Source organism: Poecilia reticulata, chromosome 7 (genome assembly GCF_904066995.2).
Source record: "Poecilia reticulata chromosome 7, P_reticulata-male-v2, whole genome shotgun sequence".
Classification (NCBI taxonomy): domain Eukaryota; kingdom Metazoa; phylum Chordata; class Actinopteri; order Cyprinodontiformes; family Poeciliidae; genus Poecilia; species Poecilia reticulata.
This window is the reverse complement of record NC_088836.1, coordinates 15,621,665-15,645,709: the sequence shown is the minus strand read 5'-3', so window position 1 is coordinate 15,645,709 and position 24,045 is coordinate 15,621,665. Positions and strand designations below refer to the sequence as shown.

General features: G+C 38.8%; 1 protein-coding gene across 1 annotated transcript; it reads right to left on the bottom strand.

Moving 5' to 3' along the window:
- Positions 1 to 209: 209 nt before the first annotated feature.
- On the bottom strand, positions 210 to 23,391 carry atf7a (activating transcription factor 7a). The gene is made up of 12 exons (XM_008413559.3): positions 23,296 to 23,391; positions 17,142 to 17,213; positions 12,192 to 12,288; positions 10,198 to 10,310; positions 9,627 to 9,791; positions 9,353 to 9,501; positions 6,888 to 6,981; positions 6,668 to 6,790; positions 5,020 to 5,169; positions 4,564 to 4,752; positions 4,185 to 4,290; positions 210 to 3,112 (listed from the first exon to the last, which is right to left on the bottom strand). The coding sequence occupies exons 1-12, from the start codon at positions 23,389 to 23,391 to the stop codon at positions 2,877 to 2,879; spliced, it is 1,590 nt and encodes a 529-aa protein (XP_008411781.2). The 3' UTR covers positions 210 to 2,876.
- Positions 23,392 to 24,045: the final 654 nt, after the last annotated feature.

The window sequence follows — 24,045 nt, the reverse complement described above, 5'->3', positions numbered from 1 at the left end:
ATGTTTGGGGTTGGAGGGACAGATTACCGGTACACAAAGCTGGTAACTTTGTGAGAGAATCCATCCAAGACAACACAATTAAACACAGAAGCATCTGGTGTACCTTCACAGGTAGAGATGCAGAAAGATAACTCAAAAGCAGAAGCAGTATTTTGGAGAAATTACAACGGAGGAACGAGGAAAATGTGAAAGAAAAAAAGCCCCACAAATTTCCTTATGATGTAGTTTCTTTAATTAAAACTGCAGCACTTTAAAGTGTTCATGGTATTCCACTTGGACATGCATGGAAAAGTATATATATTTATATAGTACAGATATGTACAATAAACATTTCTGAAATCATCCATCTGACAATGGGAGTGTGAAAAATAAACAGAAATATATGATGTGAAACTGTTACCATAGTTGCATTTTCTTTTCCATTTACCTGTCATTTTCATAACAATTCAAATATTAAAAAGGCCAAAGAGTGAAAAAGCAAAATGTAAATTGACCAATTTTTAAAAACAAAAAAATAAGTTAGACAAAGACAGCCAAGCGTGGTGACTTTTCTTTTTGAAAAAGGTTTTAAGTTTCTTCTATAGAGAATAAAAACCGATAAAAACAAGCTCTTAAATGAAATTAGTCTATATTCATCAGTACAATCAAAAGCAGTATGAGAAATGGTTGCGCAGTGTTTACAACACCACACAACAACAAAAGAACAGTAAATGACAGAAAAGGTGCCCATCACACAAATGAAACAAAAATATGAGCGCTATATTAGTTTAAATTTTCATTTCATATAAACAATCTATATGGGACTGCTGGCTAAATATAGCGCCAACAGGTAAAACAAAAACAAAAAAAAATGCCAGGGTCGCCATTGGGACTGTAGGATGAGAGGTTCAGTCTGAGCATAAAGTTTTGAAGTTGGTGAGAAAATTCCCCATTCACATCTACAGTACGACTTTTACAAAATTGTCATGAACAAACTTCTGTTCTGAAAAACAAAAGAGCTGCACAAACGTGACCCGATGAAGAGAAATACTAAGCCACAATATACTTTTACTTTAGTGCATATTAAAGTATCATAATGATAGAGAGATATCTTGCTTTTCAAATATAATATCTTGCAAATATATGGCCATAGTAGGCAAAAAGGAGAACAGAAGTGCACAAGGACAACAGGAAAGGCGTGTTATTTCTGTGTTTTTGGGGGAAAAAATGTATTGATAATTAGTTGAGTATCTTGGATAGATTCTTAATTAAATCTTTTAGACGTTTCTGTTCTTAAAGCTTTTACTAGAAAACATGTTTTCCCAGTTTCTCCACCAGATGACAGACAAGTACAAGAAAAGTATTTTCCACAATTCTTCATTTTCAAAACAGTAAGTTGCTGAAACAGTATAAGAAAACTGTTGAGTATAGTTTTAGGAAGTTATTTGCAGATTTGCAGGTGATGTGAAATAATTTCTCCAAGTAAAAATTGTTTAGTAATACCAGTTTTTTTTTTTTTTTTAGACATTTAAGAAGAAATATTAGAGGCACTAATGTGATCCTAAGGCAAAATAAAAATAAAAATCTTCGGGGGTGTGTGTGACTGTGTCAAAGTGCAAGAAACAAGTAGTGATAGACTAGATTCTGTCACTGTGACACAAAATAACAGTCAGACTACTTTCTGTCTCAGAACAAGTACCAGGTGGTCTTTGGAGACTCAGATTATGGCTTAGTTTAGGTTTGGTAAAGAGCACAGCGACTTTAAAAAGGGTTCATCACACTTCCATCGAGCAGCAAGGATGATCCGCCATCCTGAAAAGTCTGAAAATAACAGTTACACAAAGTCCTGGACCCACACAGAAAGGCGATCAGAGTAATTTTATATAAAATGAAAAAGAAAAAGAAAAAAAAAGGTACAACTTCCAACCTAGCTGAACGGTCGGCCTGATTTTTAAGGAAACATGGCGGACAGCAGAAGATAAATTCCCTTCAGGTTAAATTGAAAATTTTAGGGGGGGGGGAACTTGTTTGAAGCTAAAATCTAATCCTTTTTGGTTGTAGAGACTGATATTGGATGATATGCCAAATCAGATAGCTGCACATACTTTACACCCACTCGGGAAAAGTCACATGCAAACAACACAGCTAACAATGTGTCAAATCTGAAGCAACTACTCATGTTCTGCTGTACATAAGTATACAATCACACACAGTTAAAATATGTCTTAAACATAAAGAGGGGGTAAATGAGGAAATGTGTTTGGGTCCGTGATCAGATCACATTGATGCGGAACCGTTAGCAGGAAGATGACCGTCAGAAGTGGGGAAAGTTGTTGCGTCTTTTGAGCTGAAGATGAATGCGATATGCAGCGACGGGTATGTGGGTTGCGAGCATGGTGATTAATGTCCAGGGGCACGAGGCACTATTCCCAGCTGAAAACAGCATAAAGTCCTGTGTGCTGGATCTGATTTGATCAACAACGTTTATGCAACTCCTGTGAGTTTGAAACTGTGCACATATAGGAAGTTCATAATCACGGCAGATTACTCCACGCACTTTCTCGCAGCCTGGTGAGAGGGTCGTCTTATTCACCGAGGGTGAGGGGAGATGAGCAGGCGGGCAAAGAGGAAGGGATATCGGAGTCCAGCCCCTGTAGTTTATGGCAAAGTTAACAGGAAGCTCTCCCAAAAGTCTCAGTCCATTCCCAGAAGGCTGCGGCTGCTGCTGCTGCTGAGCTCCAGGCCACAGCTTGATGGCTCCACAGGAGGATCAAAAGAGGAGACGTGGAAAGAGGGTAGCGTGAGATGTGAAATTTGGACCTAAAGGCTGTGGATGGTGGGAGTCTTTTCTATCCCTGGGTGGCGAGCCAAGCCTGGGCCAGTGGTGGCGCTGCTCATCATCTGGCAGCAGACTGAGACTGTGCAGCCATGATAATGTGCGAAGGTCCACCCTCGACCCTCTGGTGCTGCTGACCCATTCCTGCTAGCACCGACATGGCCATGGCCTCGGCCGCGGCTCTCGTGCTCAGGCCGTTCTGAATCGCAGAGGGGCTGGGAGCCAAAGAGCTGTGCTGAATCACTGGAGCCGGGGACCCTGTAGGCTCAGAGGTTTCCTTTAGGCTCTCTTCTGCAGCTGCAGGGGGGTGAAAAAAGCAACACAGGACAAACGAAGCTTGAAAACTGCAAGCACCAATTTATGACAAAATGCTAGATATGTTATTTGCAACAAAGCAAATATATGTCTGAGATTCTGTCAGAAATTCACCAGAAGTTGTGCGCACATTGAGGTTTTCCCTTTGAGTTATTAAAAATGTTTCATATTTAATTATTTGATATTTTTCACTTTGTTATTAACAAAATTGTGGGAAAAAATTAAACATCGTCTTTTGTGTCTTTTGCTATGCAGATCTGTGTGGGTGGGACATGTCCATGCTAAACAAAGATTTCATTGGTTTTCTTACTTTTGTTTATTTGGTGGCTGCTGCTTTTTCCATAAGCTAAATGTGACTGTGCAGTGACGATAACTAAAAACGAGTAAACAAGTCTTTTAAACAGCTAAGTCAGGTCGAAACGTTTGCTAAAAAGAGTAAAAATGAACCAAACGCCACTTCAGCTTCTCATCTGGATGTCACAGACGCAGAGCCTGAATCTGGAAAGCGAAATTGGGTAGGTTTTGTTTTTCCTTCCCTTTTAATTAAGTAACTAGAAAATATAGATGTACATGTGTGCACCTGTGTCGAGTCGTGTGCGTGGGGTTTGTCAGGGGCATTGTTTTTGTGTGAATCGCCTTCGCGTGTCATATTTGTGTGGGTCAGAAACTGACCGCCAGGTGCGTGTTGAGGAGCAGCTGTTTATGTGCGGCAAGTCCTTTGTGCACATGCGGCTTGTATTTGTGTTATTGCGCATTGGGGATGAGGCTGTGTGGGTCAGGTGCAGTGATGCTCTCTGATAATATTCTGCAAACATTCAAGGCCTCAAACACACGCGTCCTCTGTTTCTCTTTTGTTGTTGCTCTCAATAACACTTTAGTCTCGCTCTTCAGTCTGTGCTGTCCTCTTCGTATCACAGCACTCCAGCCTTTCGAAATCCATGGGTGAAAAGTCAAATATTGGCCGCGTCAGTTTTTAACGCGTGTGAATAAAGTATCAGTTTATAGACTGCTTAGTATTTAAATTTAATAATGCCACACATCTTCTGAGCTGTACCTAAGTAAGCAGTTTTCTTTTGTAGGGTGGTGACAGGGCAGTCCTTGTGGGCGAGCAGCAGCTGCTTCAAATGTGCCACCTCGTTTCGCAGCAGAGAAACCTCGTTCTGAAATGAAATGGAACAAAAAACATCAAAGATGATTCATGCTTCAATTATTGTATAAGAAAAAATAAATAAATAAATGAATGAATAAATAAATAAATAAAATAGCATCACTGGAATCCATCATTTGAAACAGCTGAGCATTCATGTATGTATTTTCTGTTTAAAGGGGTTTTAAACAGATGTACCTGCTCCAAGATTTAAGTCTTGCAGCACTTAAACTTCTGTAAAAGTACAAGCTTTCATTCCTCTTCCACCCACTCCGAGCCCACTCACCGACAGCGAGACGTTGAGAGAGCTGAGCTCCTCGGCCTTCTTCTCCAGAGAACTGACCCACAGTTTGCGCTTCTGTCTGCAGCGCGATGCCGCCGCCCTATTCCTCTCCAGGAAGCGTTGCCGTCGCTCATCTGGGTCATCATCTGCCGTCCGCCGTCGACGCCCACCTGTAGGCTGTGCTGGAGATACCTGAGGGAGAAAGATGGCAAGAGGTCAAAAGGAAACAGACAGACAGGCGAGGGGAACGGAAGAAAGACGAGAAAGAAAAGGGAAGTTTGACTCACAGTTTCAGTATTAAAAACTAACACACATTCCAGTCATCTCAGTGCTCGGTTGCAAGTTTTGATGACTTCAAAAGATTACTCAGCCTTCATAATCGATCAAGATTAATTTTTATCTCGGTTTTCTTTCACTTTCAAGTCTAAGGAGAACAGCAGCAGGAGCCGACATAAACACCTGAGGTTGTGCAGGCGAAGGCGCGTCCGGATGCTGGACAAGAAGTTGGCTCTGCTCTGCCTTCTGAGGAACCATGGGGCTGCTGCCCATCACCATGGATCCCAAGTTCTGACCCGACGGGCTCTGCTGCGACAGTGCTGCTTTCAAGCGCTACAGGGGAAAAACAGTTAAAAGAGAGATATCACTGGCAAACACAGGAAGTTGCACTCGCATACCAAGCTGACACTATGAGCAAAGTGGCACTACTGTTGTGAAAATGATCAGAACACAGAGGGTATAAAAATGCATGCTTTGAGGCAATAAAATTACTGCAGCAAGTCAATGTCAACTCCAAAACTTCCAGCCACACCAATTTATTTTAAATGGCATTCACCTACAAGATAAAATATTTACATACAATCAAGTTGAAATCTACCCTAAATCTACCCTAAACTTTAGGCTATGTCTGTTGCCCTAAAGCAACAGACATACCCTATGTCTGCCCCTGATCAGACTTCTCTGAGCACACCATCGACTTTCTGAGCTGAAAATTATAAGGCATAGCAGAACATGGGATGTATTTATTTTATTACAGCCGAACATCAATGGAAACAAATCAAATGGAAAAAAAATCTAAGCAGAAATATACCATTGTGTTACCATTTAATTCTGTGTTGCCATTTATCGTAGTTTGAGTGACACTAGAGTCAAACTTCAGCTCAGACTTGTGAGGTTGAACCTCTGTTCAACCTCACTCTAATGAAACTTGAATCATTCAGAGCTTAAGTTAAAATCTGTCAAAAGTCACTTGTTTGCAAAAAGGTTCACTAATTAGCCTGATACTCGTGTGTCCTGTGATGTCATTTACCGACAACCACACAAAGCAGAAGTAAGACCAAAAGGTTTGTGGGGTTTTTTCAGTGAACTTTTTAAAAAAAAAATATTTTGTGAGATCCTGCAGTGGATACACCACTATTCAGCTAGCTTTCTATCATCAGCAAAGAAAAAACAAAGGATCCCTGGACAGGATTTTTCCAAAAAATAACTCTACATAATAACTCACATGCAGCTTCTGTTTTAGACAGTTTGAAGCAAGTTGTTGTTCCCACTGATGTAAAAGGTGAGCTGTGTGATGCAAGTTTATTTATAGGGGGAATAGCATCAATTCTCTGAGGAGTAGATATAAAAAGGTTTGTTCTCTGCAGCACACTCATGTGACATGGTGATCTATCTAATCGGGGCTTGGCTCTTGAGGCATTGCATGTCCCTGGGAAAAGTTTCAGATGATGATACTCGATTATTATGATGTTGCACTGTGATCCCCTATTGTCCTGTTGGCAAAGAAGCCTGTCCAATAAGGTACAAAACCTATTAGTCACAACATATACATTAATCCTACAACAATAACTTTCTGGGTACGAATAAAACAGGCAAAGCTTTTATGGAAACTATTGCTCTTCAAATTAGTTAAAATGCCAAAAGAAAGCAGCAGCCTTCACTTTTTCAGCACCTACTGTGGCGATGCATGTAAGGGTTAAATAACAAGTTACTGCAGTAAAAAGTCATATGATGTACAAAGTAAGGCAAAGCAGACCAAGTCTGGAGGGTAAGGATGCAGACAAGAAGAAGAGATAAAGAGATAGAAATAGAGAGCTAATTTAGTGCTGACCATCTTGGCCTCTGAGTGGATGCTGCTGTAGCCAGAGGGGGAGTTGGAGCCGCTGCTGCTGCCTCCCAGAGGAGGACCAGGGATTCCAGGAATGTTGGGTACCATACACATGGGTCGAGCCAGCTGGAGTCAGACATGATGCATAAATGCACATAAATTAAGACATAACAGACTTATTCCCTCCAATAATGACATTGTAGATACTGCTGGTCTGTCTTACATTAATGACAGAAGGTATCTGGACAGGACCGGGGAGCACAGGCACAGCCTGACCAGTGGGAAGCATCATCATTGGGTAATGGCTAGTTGGTGAACTATTAAGAGACAAGAGAAAAAAAGGAGGCGTATGCATAAATTGCTTTTATTGTGCAGTCATCCATTTAAGCAGAGGTATTAACCCTTGTATCATATGGAGGGAGCTCTTAAAGGTCAAACATGACTAGACAAAACATAAAAGACAAAAAAAACTGTCATTCCTTAAACAAGCTGGCAAGCTGGGTTTTTCAGTACATTTTTGAAGTACTTTGAAAACAACACACACACGAGCAAATTGCAACAGACTTACAGTAAGTACCAATGGACAATTCAGAAGTGGTACTCTAAAATGTTCCCTGTCATCTGTGTTCAACACAGTTTATCTGTTAAATTAGACCCATTTAAAATCACAACTAACCAGAGGTTGAAAATAATTAACAAAAACAGTCAGATATGCAGATTAGACTGAAAGTGAAATTAAAAACAGTAGATAACGTTTAGAAAAAATAACTTTAAAAAAGCTCTTTTTAAATAATTTTATAAACTTCACTAAACATAGCAAAACTGACCAACTCCCTATGGTTATTGCTGGGGGTAGTCTAGATCAAGGCCGATCCAGACTACTTTCTTGATTAGTAAAATATTACATCTTTAGTTCATTAAGCAAGTAGAAACATTTTCTACGATATATTTTTGTTATTTATTTATTTTTTTTAATTATATGTTTGTTTATCTGGGTACATGCTTCATTAGGAAACACTAAGTCTTTTCAATATTTTGTGGTTAAGGTAGGGATTTACATTTTCTAGGGAATACACAGAGATACTGCAGCTTTAGTAGTAATAAGAAGCTAAAAACAACTCTTTAACTCAGGGATTCAACACATTTTATAATGTAAAACTCCCAGACTTTTCCACATTAAGTGTCCCAAAGTTCTCAGTTCCTATGCAGTATTTTATAGAACATAAAATACTACATAATTTTAAAAAAACTAACTAATAACAACTAACAGAGGAGGGCACAAGGCACAAAGAAATAATACAAGAAAAGAAGGGAGGCTGGACACAATAAAAGGAAGGATAGGAAGCAGGTTGGAAGGAAGGCAACAACATTTAGACAAAGGAGGGAATAAAGTCTGGAAATATAAATGCATTTCCAGACTTTTTTTTCCATGCTTATCAGAATAAATGCATACCAAAAATACCTAAATTTATTTCCAGACTTATCTAGAGTATGCAGGAACCCTGTTAATAATTTTGTCTTTATTTTAAAATCGTGAAACCCTGATATGACTGACTCTGGCTCAGTCAGTAGAGTAGTCAGGATGTAATCAGAAAGCTGAGGGACGGAGCCCAGCCACACATCCATGTGCCCCTGAGCAAGGCACTTAATCCCAAATTGCTGACCAATCAGCATTTTGGTGGGGTCAGCAATGACCCGATCAAAATGGGGTCATTGATGAATGCAGCTCTGATAAAAAGCACTTTGAGTGGTCAGTATGACTATATGAGTTCAGTACATTTATCATTTTTACGCTCTTTTAAACAAGGTGTGATGTTTCTGACCCCAAAATAATAATAATAATCACTTGTGTCTCACAGCTGGAAGCCTGAGAAAATTATACCGGATGCTCTTCTGTTATTTCATACAATGCCTGGACAAAAAAAATGTTGCCATCAAAAAAAAACCATGACACACCAATATTACTTTATATGGCCTTGAGCTTTGATTATGCTATTTTCTGTGGCATTGTTTTAAACAAGCTTCTGCAAAGTCACAAGATTTATTTCCATCCAGTGAGTGTTGCATACATTTTTCACCAGTCGTGTATTGACAATGGGAGTAGAGTTTATCAAGCCTAAAAGTAAAAAAAAAAACAAAAAAAAAAAACAAACCCAGCTCAAGGCCATAAACATTGTGTCCAAGGCCAATCCAATGGACTAATCAACTCTAGTTAGAGGCCAGAAGAAAACCCACCAGGAGAGAAAAACATCACATTTGTTGTCAACTACCAGTTTAAAGCTCTTCCAGTTCTCTGACTTTGCACTCAGCTGGTGGAGAAGAGTAACTTCTGCCACTTTTAGCTTTTGTTTAACATCTTCCAGCTCCAATTTGTTGCTAGTTGTAACTGCAGACTCAACCCTTCTTAACAGACGAGCATCTATTTCCACTAACATGGGCTACGTCTTTCAACATGCTCAAGAAATGAGAAGTTACTCATTGCATCAATTTGGGTTATATAGCTTGATGCCAGCTAAAAGATAAATGGATATCCAGTAGAAGGCTCATACTCATTTGCTTAGTGAAATCCCGGTAGCAGTGCAGTGCAACAACCACCAGCTAAAATCAGCATTAGCAAGTCCAAGTTAGATATCATCAAATTATCACAGGTATATTTTTAGTGAGATCAGACGGCTGAAAATTACTCACCCCAAGGTGCGATTTGAAGGCGGAGCCTGTGTGATGACAGAGGTGGGTGACGGCATGGTGGGGTGAAGGGCATCGAAGCCCAAGTGTAGTGGAAGAGAACCTGGGCGGACAATAGTTGGAGTGGGAGCTGAACTCCTAGGTGGTGTGTCCTAAGAGAGAAACGATTCAATATATTTGTAACAAGATTTTACAGAAAATGGAATTAATACATTTAGAACTAAATGTTGTAGAGCCAAAGCGGCAGTGATAAATTTGTTTTTTTTATCCTGCACACCTTTCCTCTAACCACAGGCTCCTGGTTGCTGTCCGACTTCCCAGATATCGATTCAGGGCTGCTTGGAGGTGAGGAGTCGACTTCCACAGGTGACTCCCGTTTCACCTTCACATCTGACGACGTCTGCAGGCTCATGTCTAAAGCCACAGAGTTGGCTGCAGGAAGCTGTGATGTGACAAAGGAGAAAAAAAGAAAACCTGAATAATAAAGCATTAAAAAGGGAAGTTGGCATTTATTATACAAATCTGCTTGTCACGGTTAGCTTCATGAAACTCCATGTTCAGTGCAATGAAGAACCAATGCATCTGCTGAGAACTGTACTTGCAAACTTCTGCAATAACTGAAATTCTAATGATGCAGGAAAAAAAACTGTGCAACACAGGAATTTCAAACTGTAGTTTTTGATTAAATCAGCAACTGAGTTCAAAAGAAGGAAGTAAAGATGAGGTTTTTTTTAGTACACTGGAGTATGTAGGAAATTTCCCCAGTCTGAACATAATACACGCAGAGATGAACATTAGCGCAACAATAAAAAGCCGTCATGGCCGACCTCCCAATGTTGATTTCTTACAGAGTTCTTCGCCTTCTTTTCTTCGTCATCTTGTTCGAAGGAGTTGGCGAGTTCGTTAAACAGACCGACTTCCTCGCAGTTCTTAAGAAAACGAGTGGGGGTAGGCGTTTGATCTAGGAAAGAGCAACGACAACGAAGAAAATAACTATTAAAACAATATCACACTTGGTTAACTCTTAGCTGCTACGATAAAGACATTTTTGAGTTTTTATTTTTCAATAATTGTGCAAAGGTCTTGCATCACTACTCATTTCTTTATTTTCTTTTCTTTTTTTTTTTTAAGTGCATAATTTCCAGTTCAGTATTTCAACATCATGCAGAATTTTTTTTTTAACCTGCTTTATTTTAATCTGTGGCTCAGACGCAAAAAAACATCATGAAACAACCTATTTTTTTTTTAGATAAAACACCTTAAACTGTATCACTGCATGACTTAATCAGATCTTATTTTTAATTTTAATTTAACTGGTAAATGGACTGAATATATAAAGCAGTACTCTAGTCGTACCAATGAGAACACGTGGTAGAGGACAAAATAGGAATCAAACCCACAACTTCTGGATTGCAAGACCACTACTCTACCCACTGAGCCAAAAAACTCTTAAGCTGACAAACATTTTAACTGTGAATCATTGGCAGGATTACACAATACAGAGGACAGTCAACATGCTCCCCTGTGTTCCTCTCAATCCCTTATTGTGTCCATGTACAAAAATCAAAAACATTAAACTAATATTATAAATAAACTCCATCACAATGAAAATAAGCAACAATAACTAGTTACAGTAAGAAAAACATATTCTATTTTAATTAAAAGCAATTGCATAAGTTAAAAACTAACGTAGACATTAAAGTGTGCAATATTTTTACTAAAAGCTATATCATGAGAATCTCATTCTGACCCATTCTTACATGCACTGCACAACTAGGCAACATTCTCGCCAAACTGATTAATATTTTTGAGTAACTTTATTGGTTCAAAATCAGCTTTAAGTACAGATTGAGGTGAAGAAATAGGAACAAACTGTATCTTTACTAGAGGCTTCTTATATTTTTTAAAAAATGGACAAAAACAACATTTATAGCCGATTCTTTGACAAGTGAACTGAAGACTACGGCTGCATGATACCAGGAAAGCATGTACAATATTACAAGCAATAAATAAGAAAATCCTTCAGTACACAGCATTAATGTCATTCTGATTTGGGTTTAATAAAATCGTAGGCCCAGACAGTGAAAAGCATGGCATTTCTGTGGGTAGCTAATATATATTGCAAGCTAAGTATATTTGCAATAATAATAATAATAATAATAATAATAATAATGTACACACTGACATTATGAAGATAAATCTGTGACATGTTGTGCATGCCTGTCCTAATAATTCATTCCTTGAGTTTAGGAGCCTTTTCATGTTAAATTTATATACAGAGATTTGATCTAGTCTTAAAACTGAAATCAGGATATGTTGTACTTATAATGAAGATGCTAAAACTGAATTAAAAAAAACAATTCACTCCAGCCTTTTGGCAATTAATCTATTCTTCAATACAGTCTAAAAACACACAAAAAATATTTCTATAAAAATAAACTTGTCCCCTATTATAATTACATTTAATCACATTTTGAAAGGTAATCACAGCACTGATTGGTCATGGCATCAGTAAAAGCAACAATCCCAATCAAACAATCTGTTTTTGTCTTGGCAAAAACAGATTGCAGTATGCATACTGCAGTATGACTATTTCTTATGACATTTTACAAGACAACATCAAATGACACAATGCTTGTTTATCTGTAATGGCTAGTTGTAAATAATCTAAAAAAAATGGTCAGAAACCACATTAAGAATAAAAAAAAAAGACCTTCAGAAACCATAAAGTCCACTGTAAATGATAAAAAAGAAAGTTCTGGGTTCTGGGAAGCAGAATATAAAAACTAAGGGAAGAGTAATGGCTTTATAACAACACTGCATGCTATACAAAAGAATGTACCTGCAATTATAACAGAGTCGGTCCTGGCTGGTCCAAACTTCAATGTCATCTCATGCTTGTGTTTGTGCACAGCTAAGTGGTCCTCATTGGTAAACCTCTGTAGCAAGTGAACAAGAAGAAGGGGAAGAAACACGAGAATATTACGTGAATAAGCCAGCAGATAATTGTAACTGTTACCTAAGGAGGCAGCTTGTATTACTGTAATTCAGACATCAAATTGCAATAATCACACACAGATGTAGCACATCACATGCAGGCAATTGAGCAAAAATTATGAGGGAAAACCTACAAAGAACACCAAATCTTTGGTATAAAGTTTCTTGCAAGTACAAGCCAATAATAGCTTGAAGACATGGGCTCACATAACCTTGCATAGATGAAACTACCGGACAAAGATAAAAGATCAGCGTGGATTAGAGCTGAAATTACTACAAATGAATTTAATGGCGTAAAAATGCAGGGAGTGAACGTTTAAGTTAACTCGCTGATGTCACCAACGTTCGCGTGTAAAGCTTAGGGATAATGTAAACTATGACTGGCCCTTCAATATTGGATTACCTCCTATCAGGTATCACATTAAGAGCTACGGGAGCTCCACTGCATGACACAAATCAGACATATAGAAGAAGGGACGGCCGGTGTCCTCTGAGACACGCAGCGTCTTCTGTTGAGAAGTGGCAATGTGATTCACTCCAAGACGTAGGAGGAATAATCTTGGCTCTCGCACCAGCCTATTCACTATTCACTGCAGCCTATTTTAGGGCACTGCGTTACAGTTGCGACTTCAGTCAGGAGAGCGCAGTGGAAACACATTCGAGTGTCAGGAGCCTTATTTTTAGCCCAACTAAAGAGCATCACCAATACATGGCTCATCTGTCTCCGTCCTCTGAACGAGACAACTATATTTTGTGGGAGAAACTATCTCCGTGCCTAAGATAATGGAGGCTAGGATTACCTTCCTGATGCAATAAATACTGGGCACCAATTCAGGGGGGGTTGTTGTTGTTGTTGTTGTTGTGGTTAACTTGGTGAGAGGAAAACCTTGGCCAAAGCCAAAAGTCAATCACCCTTGTTCTATTACGGGCAGGATTCAGATTTTCCTGGTAGACAACTGTTGCTTGTAAAGGGCAGCAGTGAAACAGCATTTGGACATTAAGATCACGTACCGTTAAGGGTGTTATGTGTCCAACGCACATAAAATCCACCACAACGATTGGCCTAAAAGCTCATAAAATGTAAAATTTAGTTTTTAAAAACAAACAGCTTGCTGCAGGGCCTCTGGCTTGTGGAGATCTCATTCTCACAAAACGAGGGGGGATGTTGAAATATGTCCTGTTCATGCTGAACGTGAACTCAGCTTTTGATTCCACTCATTATCGCATCACGTCCAATAACGGGTGGGTGTTCTGGGCTCTGCTTTGAAATAGTTTTCTTCATCTCTGAGCAATTCTTGTCATTTGGCTGCCTGCCTCTACTTCTATTTCTTGGCGCTATTTACTGATCGCATTTGGGTAACATTGCTGCTAGACCTTCAGATGATATTCAATTATCCATTTCTTGTAAACACAGAGATGCCTCTAAGTTACATAATGTTGCACCTGTTGTACATTTGACAGATTGTTGGCGGTGAAACCTCTTGGTCCATTAGGATTATTTGTTGAAGATTCTGGATGTTTCTGTCAAGTATCTGGTTATGATATGTTTTTAGCCTCTAAAAATGTATCATCTCTTACTCTAAACTGATAATTATGCAAGCTATTTTCCCTTCATGACTATTCCAGTTTATTGTTAAATGTTGTAACGAGATACTTGGACAATCTGCAAGTTGATCCAAATGCTTCTGGAAGGCTTTTGTTCTCGTAGGGGCTCACATACATCACAATTGTTAAGTCACTTGCTCTGGATTCCCAGTCACCACTTCTTGTAATTAAAGATCTCAATTCTGACTTTTAGAGCCGTTCAGGGACAAGCACAATAATTCATAATGAGTCCATTTGTTTCTAGTGTCTGATTTCTTTTTTCAGCCAGACACTGCATTGCTTTAATAATTAATTCAATAGGGGATGTCCACATCCAATCACAAATGTTGGATCTTGTCCCAACAATAACATTTTAAAAAGATCAGTGTCACCAATTTGACAAACTTTTAACACCTGCTATTGGCGTACAGTCAATGTTTCACCGCAAGTTTGATTTAAAATTTCTAGATTTTTTTAGCATAAATATTACTGTTATATTTTCAAAGGAATACTTAAAATGTGGGGTCAGGTTTCGAACGTGTTCATCCTCCAAAAACCATTAAAATAAAACAAATGGTGTTCAAAGATGGAAAAAAAAAAAAACAGGAAAAACACATCTTTAAGAATAATAAAAATTATTTTACAACATTTTCCTCAAATTACATCCCTAATTATAGGGTTAAAAACGTATCTAATGAAGCCTGTTAGTTTTATCTTAAGAAAAGAGCAGTCTATTCCCTGCACAACCTCAGTGAGCTTGACCTTAGAGACAGACTCATGGCTGGACAAATCCTCCTCTGGGATTTTCTGGTACAGAGCAAATTTCACAGTCCCATCAATAATGACAAATTGTCCAGATGCAAAGCAGACAAAAACTATACAATGCCCCATGTTTCACTGTTGTTGTCAATGTTTTTACAGAAATATCTTGTTAGTTCTATGTCTAATGTCTAAGACAAAGCAACAAAAATATCTGTGGTTATTTTGCCCTCTTTCTAATAGTTGAATATTAAATGCTAAGCCTCACATGAGTGGTTGTGGAAGTTTAAAACATTGGGAATATGGCAGGTAGGACAAGAAAAGAGCTATTTGATCTACTGTAGTCAAAACAAAAAAAACTGTGTCTATGAGGAAGACTAAAAGAGAAAACCGAATGATGCCACAAGTCCTGATGCTAGTTGTGCTACAGAGCCAAGACTACAAAGCAGAGTAGAGACTAAACAGCGCAATGGCGCTCTTGTATCTGAAAAACTGAAGGATGGCATGAACTAACCCTATACATTTAAGTGTTAAAAGCATATTCCACCCGTCTGAGTTCCCCGATAAGGATATGTTTCCTCCTGCAACTTCATATCAGCTGCGTCCATCTATAGGCAGAGAAACGTCCAGCAGCAAGTAGGTATGAAAAGGTAACGGGGCAAAAATGATCAGTTCAGCTCACATCTGATCATTAAGTGTCATCTTGTCTGCCGTTTAGATAGCAACACTTTAAAACAGTTGCTGTCTAACTGACTTCCACATTTTAGCCTAATTAGCACAATAAAAATATTTTCAAACTCCAATTGGTTGGATTTTTATCATTTTCATAAGAACCCTATGAATTCAAAAAAGGTTTATGCGGTATCAAAACGAGTGCTTTTTCAGTATCGTTTGACAGGTCACCTTTCTATATAGTAGAACTGAACCAAAGCATGATTAATCTGGGTTTTATTTTACACTTGGATAGCTTGTTTCCCATATGAGAGGAACTGATTATTATTCATGATCAGAAATATTTAGGGGTGACAAAAAAAGACATCTAAGGGGTCACTTATTTTGTTTAGATGTCAAACAGAGATTTTCTATTGACCAACACGTAACGCTAAATGACTAATTCATAGCAGGACCAAACGTGTTGAGGCATTCCTGAATATAACAGCACCAAAATTAACAAAAAGTTGCCAAATAAAACAACAACAACAAAATGAGACGTACCTCTACGCCTACACTCAATGAATTCCAAAAGATGACTGATATAGTGGATTAGATATTATCTTGATATAAATCACTCAAATCCTGGCGAAAACTTTGCAACCGCAAACCAATAATGGGCTTTGTTTTGACACATGGCCCTGAAAAGTTACAAAAAGACAATGTTTTTGAAGCTAGATCTGCTTACATTCCACAGGGAGAGGTGATGAGGTGATATTTTAAATGTGTCACAGTGTTTGACACCACAACACAACTCCAGACGTGTTTAGTTTGACACTCAAACGAAACTGCTGGCAGAGCCACATCTGCGGACCGCCACTGTCATCAACACGGCTTTGCCTTGAGAAGCTGCCCCGCTCCTGTTTTAACTGTTGTTCTAAATTAATAACGCCATTAATTAAATATGAACTAATTTACATCGGTAACATTTGTCAGGGAAAAGACATGTGTCCCTTGTGTATCTATGATGCATGACAACAAAGACAAACAAATGACTTATTTATCGTTTGGTTTGTACGACTTCTGTTTGAGCTACGTTCACATTTGCAACATATAGCCATCAATCCAGAGAAAGAAAAAGCCTGTACGAGTTAAATCTTTTAACAGCTACATGTGCATTTTCTTCAGACACAAGAAGGCTTTATTAAATACAGTCTGAGGATATCGCACCCAAGAGAACACACCAGCTAAATGATCAGACATGATGTTTCCTGTGTTAAACAATTACAAGTTCGATGACAAAGTTTGTATCATTTCTAATTCCTCCTTCGATATTAAGCCAAAGCCGCAGCCGAACACCGTGTAAGCTGCATGTGAGTGTACTACTGGCAGTCAGCTGAGTCACTACCTCGGCTCAAAACTGTGTCTGCAGGCGCTCAGCAGTGACAGGTTGAAACAATAACTGCGCTCTGATTGCTCACTGGAGCTTTGAGTGAGTCACGGCTGGAGGAGACAGCGTTGTCCCACCAGAGCGTGCAAGGTAGAATGTTACTAACGTGTTGCTCATTAAACGTGTTGCATAAATCACAGACAGTTTGCTTATGTTGGCGCTTCAGGAGAAATGCCAAACTCCAATCAAAGGAAGCGTCTCTTCCCAAGCATCAATCTGTTCTAGCTTTAAATTATAAAACAAGTACAACATTTTCAGCCCAACGATGACAATTAAATATGGAAGAGCGGAAACGGGTAGAGAGACACAAATAAGAAAGAAGGTGGGGGGGGAATTAAAAAAAAGTCTTACCTGTCCACAGCCGAGAGCGTTACACACAAAAGGTCTGTCGTCCCCCATTTTTGCAAAGAGCTTGCAATGAAACTGTGAGAGAGGAGAAGAAGAGAACATTGCAGCGAGCTTTTATGGATCTCAGAGCTGGCAAATCCCGAAAACAACAAAACAGGGATGTTGCGGCTTGTAGACTTCAGTCTGAGCAGGAAGCCGAACGCTATTCAAAAATAACCCTGGCACGGAGGAAAACATGCACAGAGGCAGCGAGGAGAAGTTTCCCTGGTGATATTTCCTTCACGCACAGGGGCTTGTGGCTGGCCAATGAGGAGCTGCTTACAGTCAGGAGCGACAGCCGGCGTTTACACAAACACAGCTCCCTCCCCTGCTACGTTTTGCTCAAACTCGCCTAAGTTCACTTCCAAGCCCTTGTTCTCTCATGACCACTCCCTCTGTTTACCTCTCCAGCACCGTCGAACCAGGATTCAGCATCTCCTGCTCCAACTCAGCCGTCTGTCTTAGGCTGTTAGTTTTTAAAAACTTACAGCAATAGTGTATAAGCTTAAAGAGAGTTGAAACATTCTTAGGGATTCAATTGTTACTGATTGTATTTGTTCTCTCAGTCATTTTTTCTAAAAGACAATAATGGAAAAATTCACACAATAGATTCCTCTTTTTAATTTTACTTGGCATGTTGAAGTAGCACGAGACTAATATTAATTATTTGTTTAATATTGTTGTATAGGGGTATGTAAAGTATGTAGTAAAACCAAGACTGCTCCAATTAATTCTCATTTTAACTTGATTAGCAGGTCACAAATAATAAAACAAAAAATGTGATTTTCTTTTTCTCCCTATTGATTAAACACAGAAAACTCTAACATGTGTTGCTCTCTAAAATCAGCAGCTGAAACTTTTATAATATAATATGTTGTTTTGGTGCACTTTTTAGTTATAATTGGAAGAAAAAGGCGAAATAATGTTTAGGTTTTGCACAAACTTATTTCAAGGTTGCACAACATTTAACAGTTGCTGGACGTTTTTACATTTTTTGTAATACAATCAAAAATAAAAGAAAATCTTAACATTTATTAATTGAAATCAATAATTATGCACCTCAGATTCAACTTTATTTTATTTCTAGTTTATATTGTTATTAAAATATAAAAGTGTATTTTGACATTTATTATGGATATCAAGTCTGTGCAACCTTTAGCATTATGAAAATATTAGTCAAGCATAACTAAGACCTTTACTTTCCTGCTGCTGAGAAAAAAGCTTAACCAAACAATGCTTTAATGCTGGTCGTGTAAAATTTGTTCAGATTTAGTTACTGAATAAAATGCAATTTTTCCAAATTACATTATTGTAAAGCTTGGATTATTTCGTGGTCATTGTGTATAAACTCATTTCAGGATATAGATTTTGAGGATATCCTACTATCACATCCTAAATCATTTGTAAACACTGCAAAAATTGGCACATAAGTGGATGCTTGAATCCGCAGGAAACACCACAGCTTTCCACAGAGCTCAAAATAATCACTTCTTCCTGCTCCTTCTGAGTGGATGCTCTTGTAAAGAGTTAAATATGCACAAGCTCCCGTTCGGTTTCTCCTCCTGTAATGCCAAGCTAAAACTGAGCGCGGCCGGCTGCTACTTCTTTCAGCAACTCCACCCTGCGCCGCCCTGCACAGCTGGACAAAACTCCTCGTGAAGAGAAACTGGAAAAGTTAAGTGAAAAAGCAAAAAAAACATTCAAGATAAATCAGGGGAAATACGGGAGGGGAGAGGGCCGACGGCGGACATGAATGTTTCAGCATTCTCAGCTGGCACAAAAGTGACGTCTGGCTGCTATTATGCAATCCCGTCCCACTGACAAAGCAGCTGCCACCAATATACTGTATATTAAGTATGGTTTTATGTATTAAACCACCGGCAAACAGTCAGAATATGCACAAACCACAAGTTTGTAATGGAGATAAAAATATCCCTGGTAAGTTTAAACCTAAATGATCTCGGCTAAGCCGGGCCTCTTCTCCGGGTTTCTGTTTTAATCCGACACCCAAATAGTTGAAAAGGGAAGAATATTGAATCAAATTTCATTCCTTTAATATCACCGAGGCACTGACCACATAAACTCTTGTTGTACCTAATATATGGGTTAAGCGCGTTGCCAAACGTTCTTGCATGGGACATATTATTCATTACTTTGGCCAGGCATAAATGTCTGAAAGTTTTCCCAGTGTTGAAGTCAGTAAATTTTCCTCCTCCTTCCCGCCGCCATCTCTCGCTCTGCTGAGGACAGCTGCCCTCGAGCCAACACATGATTACTGAAGCCTTGTGCTGGAAGACGTGCGCTGAACATGCAACGGGTCTTTTCTTCTCAAGAGGCAAAAATAAGCTGCATTACATTTGCAAGCACCAGCTGTTCCTCTATGGACAAAAAGACAGAAGACTCTGGTTTGCTGGAGAACGAACAGAGGCAACAGGTCGGTGAAGGGGGGCCTCGCAAACTGCCTCCAATTTACCGAGTCTATTTGTGCAGAGATTCGTCTGCAAACGAGATACTCCATCGAGCTCGTTATACCGAGGGTGTGGACTGAGTGGAGAACCAGACACATCTGGCGTCAGGAGTGGGAACAGATTTTTAGAGTTTACATCTTACTAAAGACATGCTAGACATTAACTTGGCTGGCTGGCACCAGTGCTAAAACGTGGGATTTGATTTTGTGGAAAGTCCTTCATAAATCGCAAATGACAAAGCGGAAAATACCGTTTGTTGTGGGAGCTGCCTTGACCAAAATTTAGGCCCGATTAAAGCACTTTTTCAGTGCAACGCTGCAATTTTATTTATTTTATTTTTTTTTTATCAAGTCAGAGCCCTAAAAACTGATGCAATATATGTACCTCTCCGTAATTCCTGTGCATACGACAATAAATGCTGCAGTAAATGCATCTTTCCTCGCTGAGGAAACTCTGGAAGTAATCTTAAGAGTTGAGACAATCAATCACTCTCCTAGTTACTGCGGTGCCAATGCACATCGTCGATATTCATTACACTCCACCTGTTTTTGCCTCCTTTCAGCCAAGGTGACATGGAAGCACTCGAAGGGTCCGGATTCCTCTCCTTCTCATTGAGCCACTGCCACCCCCGACCCCCCCACCTTCTCCCAACAACCCCACACAACTTTGGGTTTCTCCAACTCAGCAGGTGTAGGGGAACAAGTCTCAGCTATAATCAGCCACAGCCAGGCAGTGTTTGACGCTGCCTGCTAGGAAACTGACTAAACAAACTGTATTAATAGCTCCTGCTGCAGCCATGACGCGGGACTCTGAAGCTTAAATTGCTAGAGGACAGGGGAGACCCCACCACGCAAATAAGGAGGTAAAGAAAGACAGAAGGGAAAACAGAAATAAGTTGCAACGCTTGGCAGAAGTAGTCGTACCTGGAAAACTTTTTCACATTACAACCACAAACTTCGTCCGGTTTATTGAGTTTGAGGTTGTGTACTCTTATGCGCTTCATAAAAGTAGAACATGGTTGTGAAGTGGAAGGAAAACTACACATGAGTTTTTAACAAAAATCTGAAAAGTGTGGCGTAGCACCTGAACACAATTCAGTAAATGGAGTCCATCTGTGTTTAATTCAATTTAAATATACATTTTTGGAAAAGTGTTAGGATATACAAATACATTTCTCAACCTTTGAGCATCTCAATCCATCATCATCATGACACAGCAAACATGATTGAGGAATGAAGAGCTCAAAATGTTATAACTTTCAAACTTTGCAAATTTCCAGAATGTATTCATTTTGTCTGACAGAGCCTGAGCTGTTTTACATAGAAAAATGGGCAAAAAAACAAAAATAAATAAATGAGTTTATGTATGCAGGGCAGGAGAAGACAATCCTAAATCCCTGTATCTGTAATTGCAGCTTAAGGCGGTTCCACAAACACCTGGACATATACGTACACCACACTTTTCAGATTTGGCTTTTCCTGAAACATTTTTACAAAACAATATAATTTCCTTGCATTTCACAATCACTAATATACTTGCATTATATTAGTGTTGATCTATCACATAATACTCAAATTACATTGAAATCTGTGGTTTTAATGTGACAAAATTTGAAAAATGTAAAATGGGTAAAAATACTTTTACAAGGCATTTTAAGTACAGCAACATGGATTTGTATCAGATCACAGATGATACTAGAGATCTGGATGGTGGTTGGCTGAGTGCAGCAGCCAGTATTTATTTATGTCAGCAATGTGAACACAAGATTTAGTAAATGGAACAAACGTAACCTTAAACCCATATCTTCATGGCTAAAAAAAATTTAAATCTATGCCAAGCCCTCGAGACAATGCAAAATAATTGCATGGTAGTATTCTAAAACAGAAGCAGCGGCAATTAAACTTCGCTGTTACTGTTGTGCAATTTTGTGTCTAATGATTTATTTTTTTTTTTTTTATTGAAATTGTCCATTGCATTTATAAAAAAATGTTTAGCTTTCTGGTCTGTACTTGGATGTGGGTAGTAACTTATTAAAAATTACTTGAATAAGTAAAAAAGAAAAAAACTTTTAGGACTAGTTTTCCTGCAGTGTGCTTTTTACTTGAGTAAAACCTCTGGCTACTCTCTGTGAGTATCTTCACTGAATAAAGAGTGAACACCTTTTAACCAAAAATGTTCCAGAACCAGACACAAGTCTGCAGTTTAAAGGCTAAAGTAATTGAGTTTGTACACAAGCGTTGCTGCTCAAATCATATGTATGCAGTGCCTGGCATTTTATGTATGCTACTTACTGTACATATTAGCTTCATCAATTTTATGCAGAAAAATTTTTGGGAAAAGTGCTTGAATTTGTTCTTTGTAATTGTTTAGTTTTTGTTAGACTTTAAATTTTCTGTCTTGCAACATAATTTCTAAATAATAAATTAGATGTTCTGATCAGTTAATCAGTATTTAAGCTTCCTTTAATAAAAAATAAATTTTTTTGCATGGCTACATTTTACTTTTACTTGAAATATTGTTACTCTACTTTTGATTGCAGTTTTCGGGTACTCTACCCACCTCTGCACTCTATATTCTTGGACTTTTCTTCTTTTGTTGCACAAAGCTTAAAATGCATGCTTTTTTCTGAGGGAGTCCAATTTTGCGAAGTATAAGAAACTGCGGGGTTTTTTCCCTCAGTGCAACACCTCTAAGTGATGGAATGAGGTACAACTGTGCCAAAAACATGACCTACATTCCTAGCTGAGGTGTTGACATGCGTGGGGACACGGATCGTCGGGCGTCCGACAGTTCAAATTGCATTGCTGTGGATGTCACTGCATCCTGAGACGTTCAGTTCTTTTGAGGTTCCTCTTGCAGACGCAAATTGCCGTCAGAATTACAATTCACGGATAGTGCGATATTTTTATGCCGAGATCCGGGCTTGCAAAAGTCGAAAAGGTCAAGCTGAATTCCAAAGGACCCACTCAAACTTTAGTTCCCTCTTCCAGACAGCGCCGACTCTCTTAAAAAAAGTTTCTCTCTTTTAGCCTCCATTACCTTCTTGGCTCACCGCTTTAGCCCCGCCCTTTCCCGTAACCAAACCGCCTATCCTGTACAGCAATTGGTCACCAGCCTGTCAGTCATAAGCATCTTATTCGCACATTGCTTTCGGGGCCTGTCAATAACAGCGACGAGCCAAGTCTTATTGGTCCACAAAGCTCCGTATCAACTTTTTTGTGCGCTCGCAAAAAAGAAGCCTAATGGCTAGCTGCTGTGGCTAGCGTCGCCAACAGGCCGAGCGCACATTGAAAATGAGTGATAACAACGATACTAACATTTTCAGTTCTGACAACAAACACACACCAACACAAACGTAACTACGCCAAAAGTGAAACTATGCATTTTAAAAGGCATTAAAGAGGATGAACCCCCCGCCCCCGAGTAGCAGTTAGTTGGTTAGCGGAATGACACTTGAGTGCAAAGCAGCGAGACTGTTGGTCCGAATGAGACGCTGAAGCTGCGACTAACAGTTCTGACAGTTACATAAACATGAACACATGTCCACAACAAGCACCGAAATGAGTCGGAGCGAGAGAAAGTGTGTCACATGTAAGAGAAGTATACATAACTTTAATGAATTTAAAAGTTTGAAGTGTTTATAAACTCACCCTGGTGCCCCTCTCTCTCTCTCTCTCTCTGATTCCCCTCTCCTCTCTCTTGGAATTTGACACTCCCCTCGACAGAAAGATATCGCGAGAATTCATGCGAGTGGTAATAACACGTTTGGAAAATGCTGCCTGATTAGCTTGCTTTAATCCGACAAGAGACTTTCTAGAGACATAACATGCTATTTGGCTAAAACACTTTTTGTCATCTTTTTTTTAAATGTGCCTTCCTATTATTTCTGATATTCTTCTATCTTATGATACGATATTGATATTTTCTCACACCTTATTTGTTTCATATTGTTTCATGCTAACAAATATTAACTGTTTAGTTTGCATCGAGGAGTGTCTACATTCACAATTCAAGTGTAAAATCCTAAGCTCAAAGTCTTCGTTTGAATGTCGTATTTAAAAAAATAACCTGTAGGCCTAATTCAAAAACTCACTTTTCCTAAAATAAATAAATAAAAATATAAGGTAGCACTATATAATAAACCGTTTACGTTCCCTGAATTAATATGTTCCTTCCAGGAACTTCACCAGAAAATACCATAAACTTTCCCTGGAGTTTGCAGGGTAACTTGATGTGGAACTCAATTTAAACTGAAGGTCTGGGAGCATTTTGTCCCATTTTATAGCACAATCAAATAACTATGTTACCTTCAGTCGTTATAATACTTTATATATCAAACATAACTTTCAAGAAATTTGACTTCATGATATAAAATTTTTCTATTTTACATAATGCCTCTT

Coding starts and splice junctions, on each gene's coding strand:
- atf7a (XM_008413559.3), bottom strand. CDS start 23,391: ATGAATTCTCGCGATATCTTTCTGTCGAGGGGAGTGTCAAATTCCAAG. Junction 9,502..9,626: donor AGCCTGTGGTTAGAGGAAAG/GTGTGCAGGATA, acceptor TTTCTCTCTTAG/GACACACCACCTAGGAGTTC. Junction 6,982..9,352: donor CCTTCAAATCGCACCTTGGG/GTGAGTAATTTT, acceptor GTCTCTTAATAG/TTCACCAACTAGCCATTACC.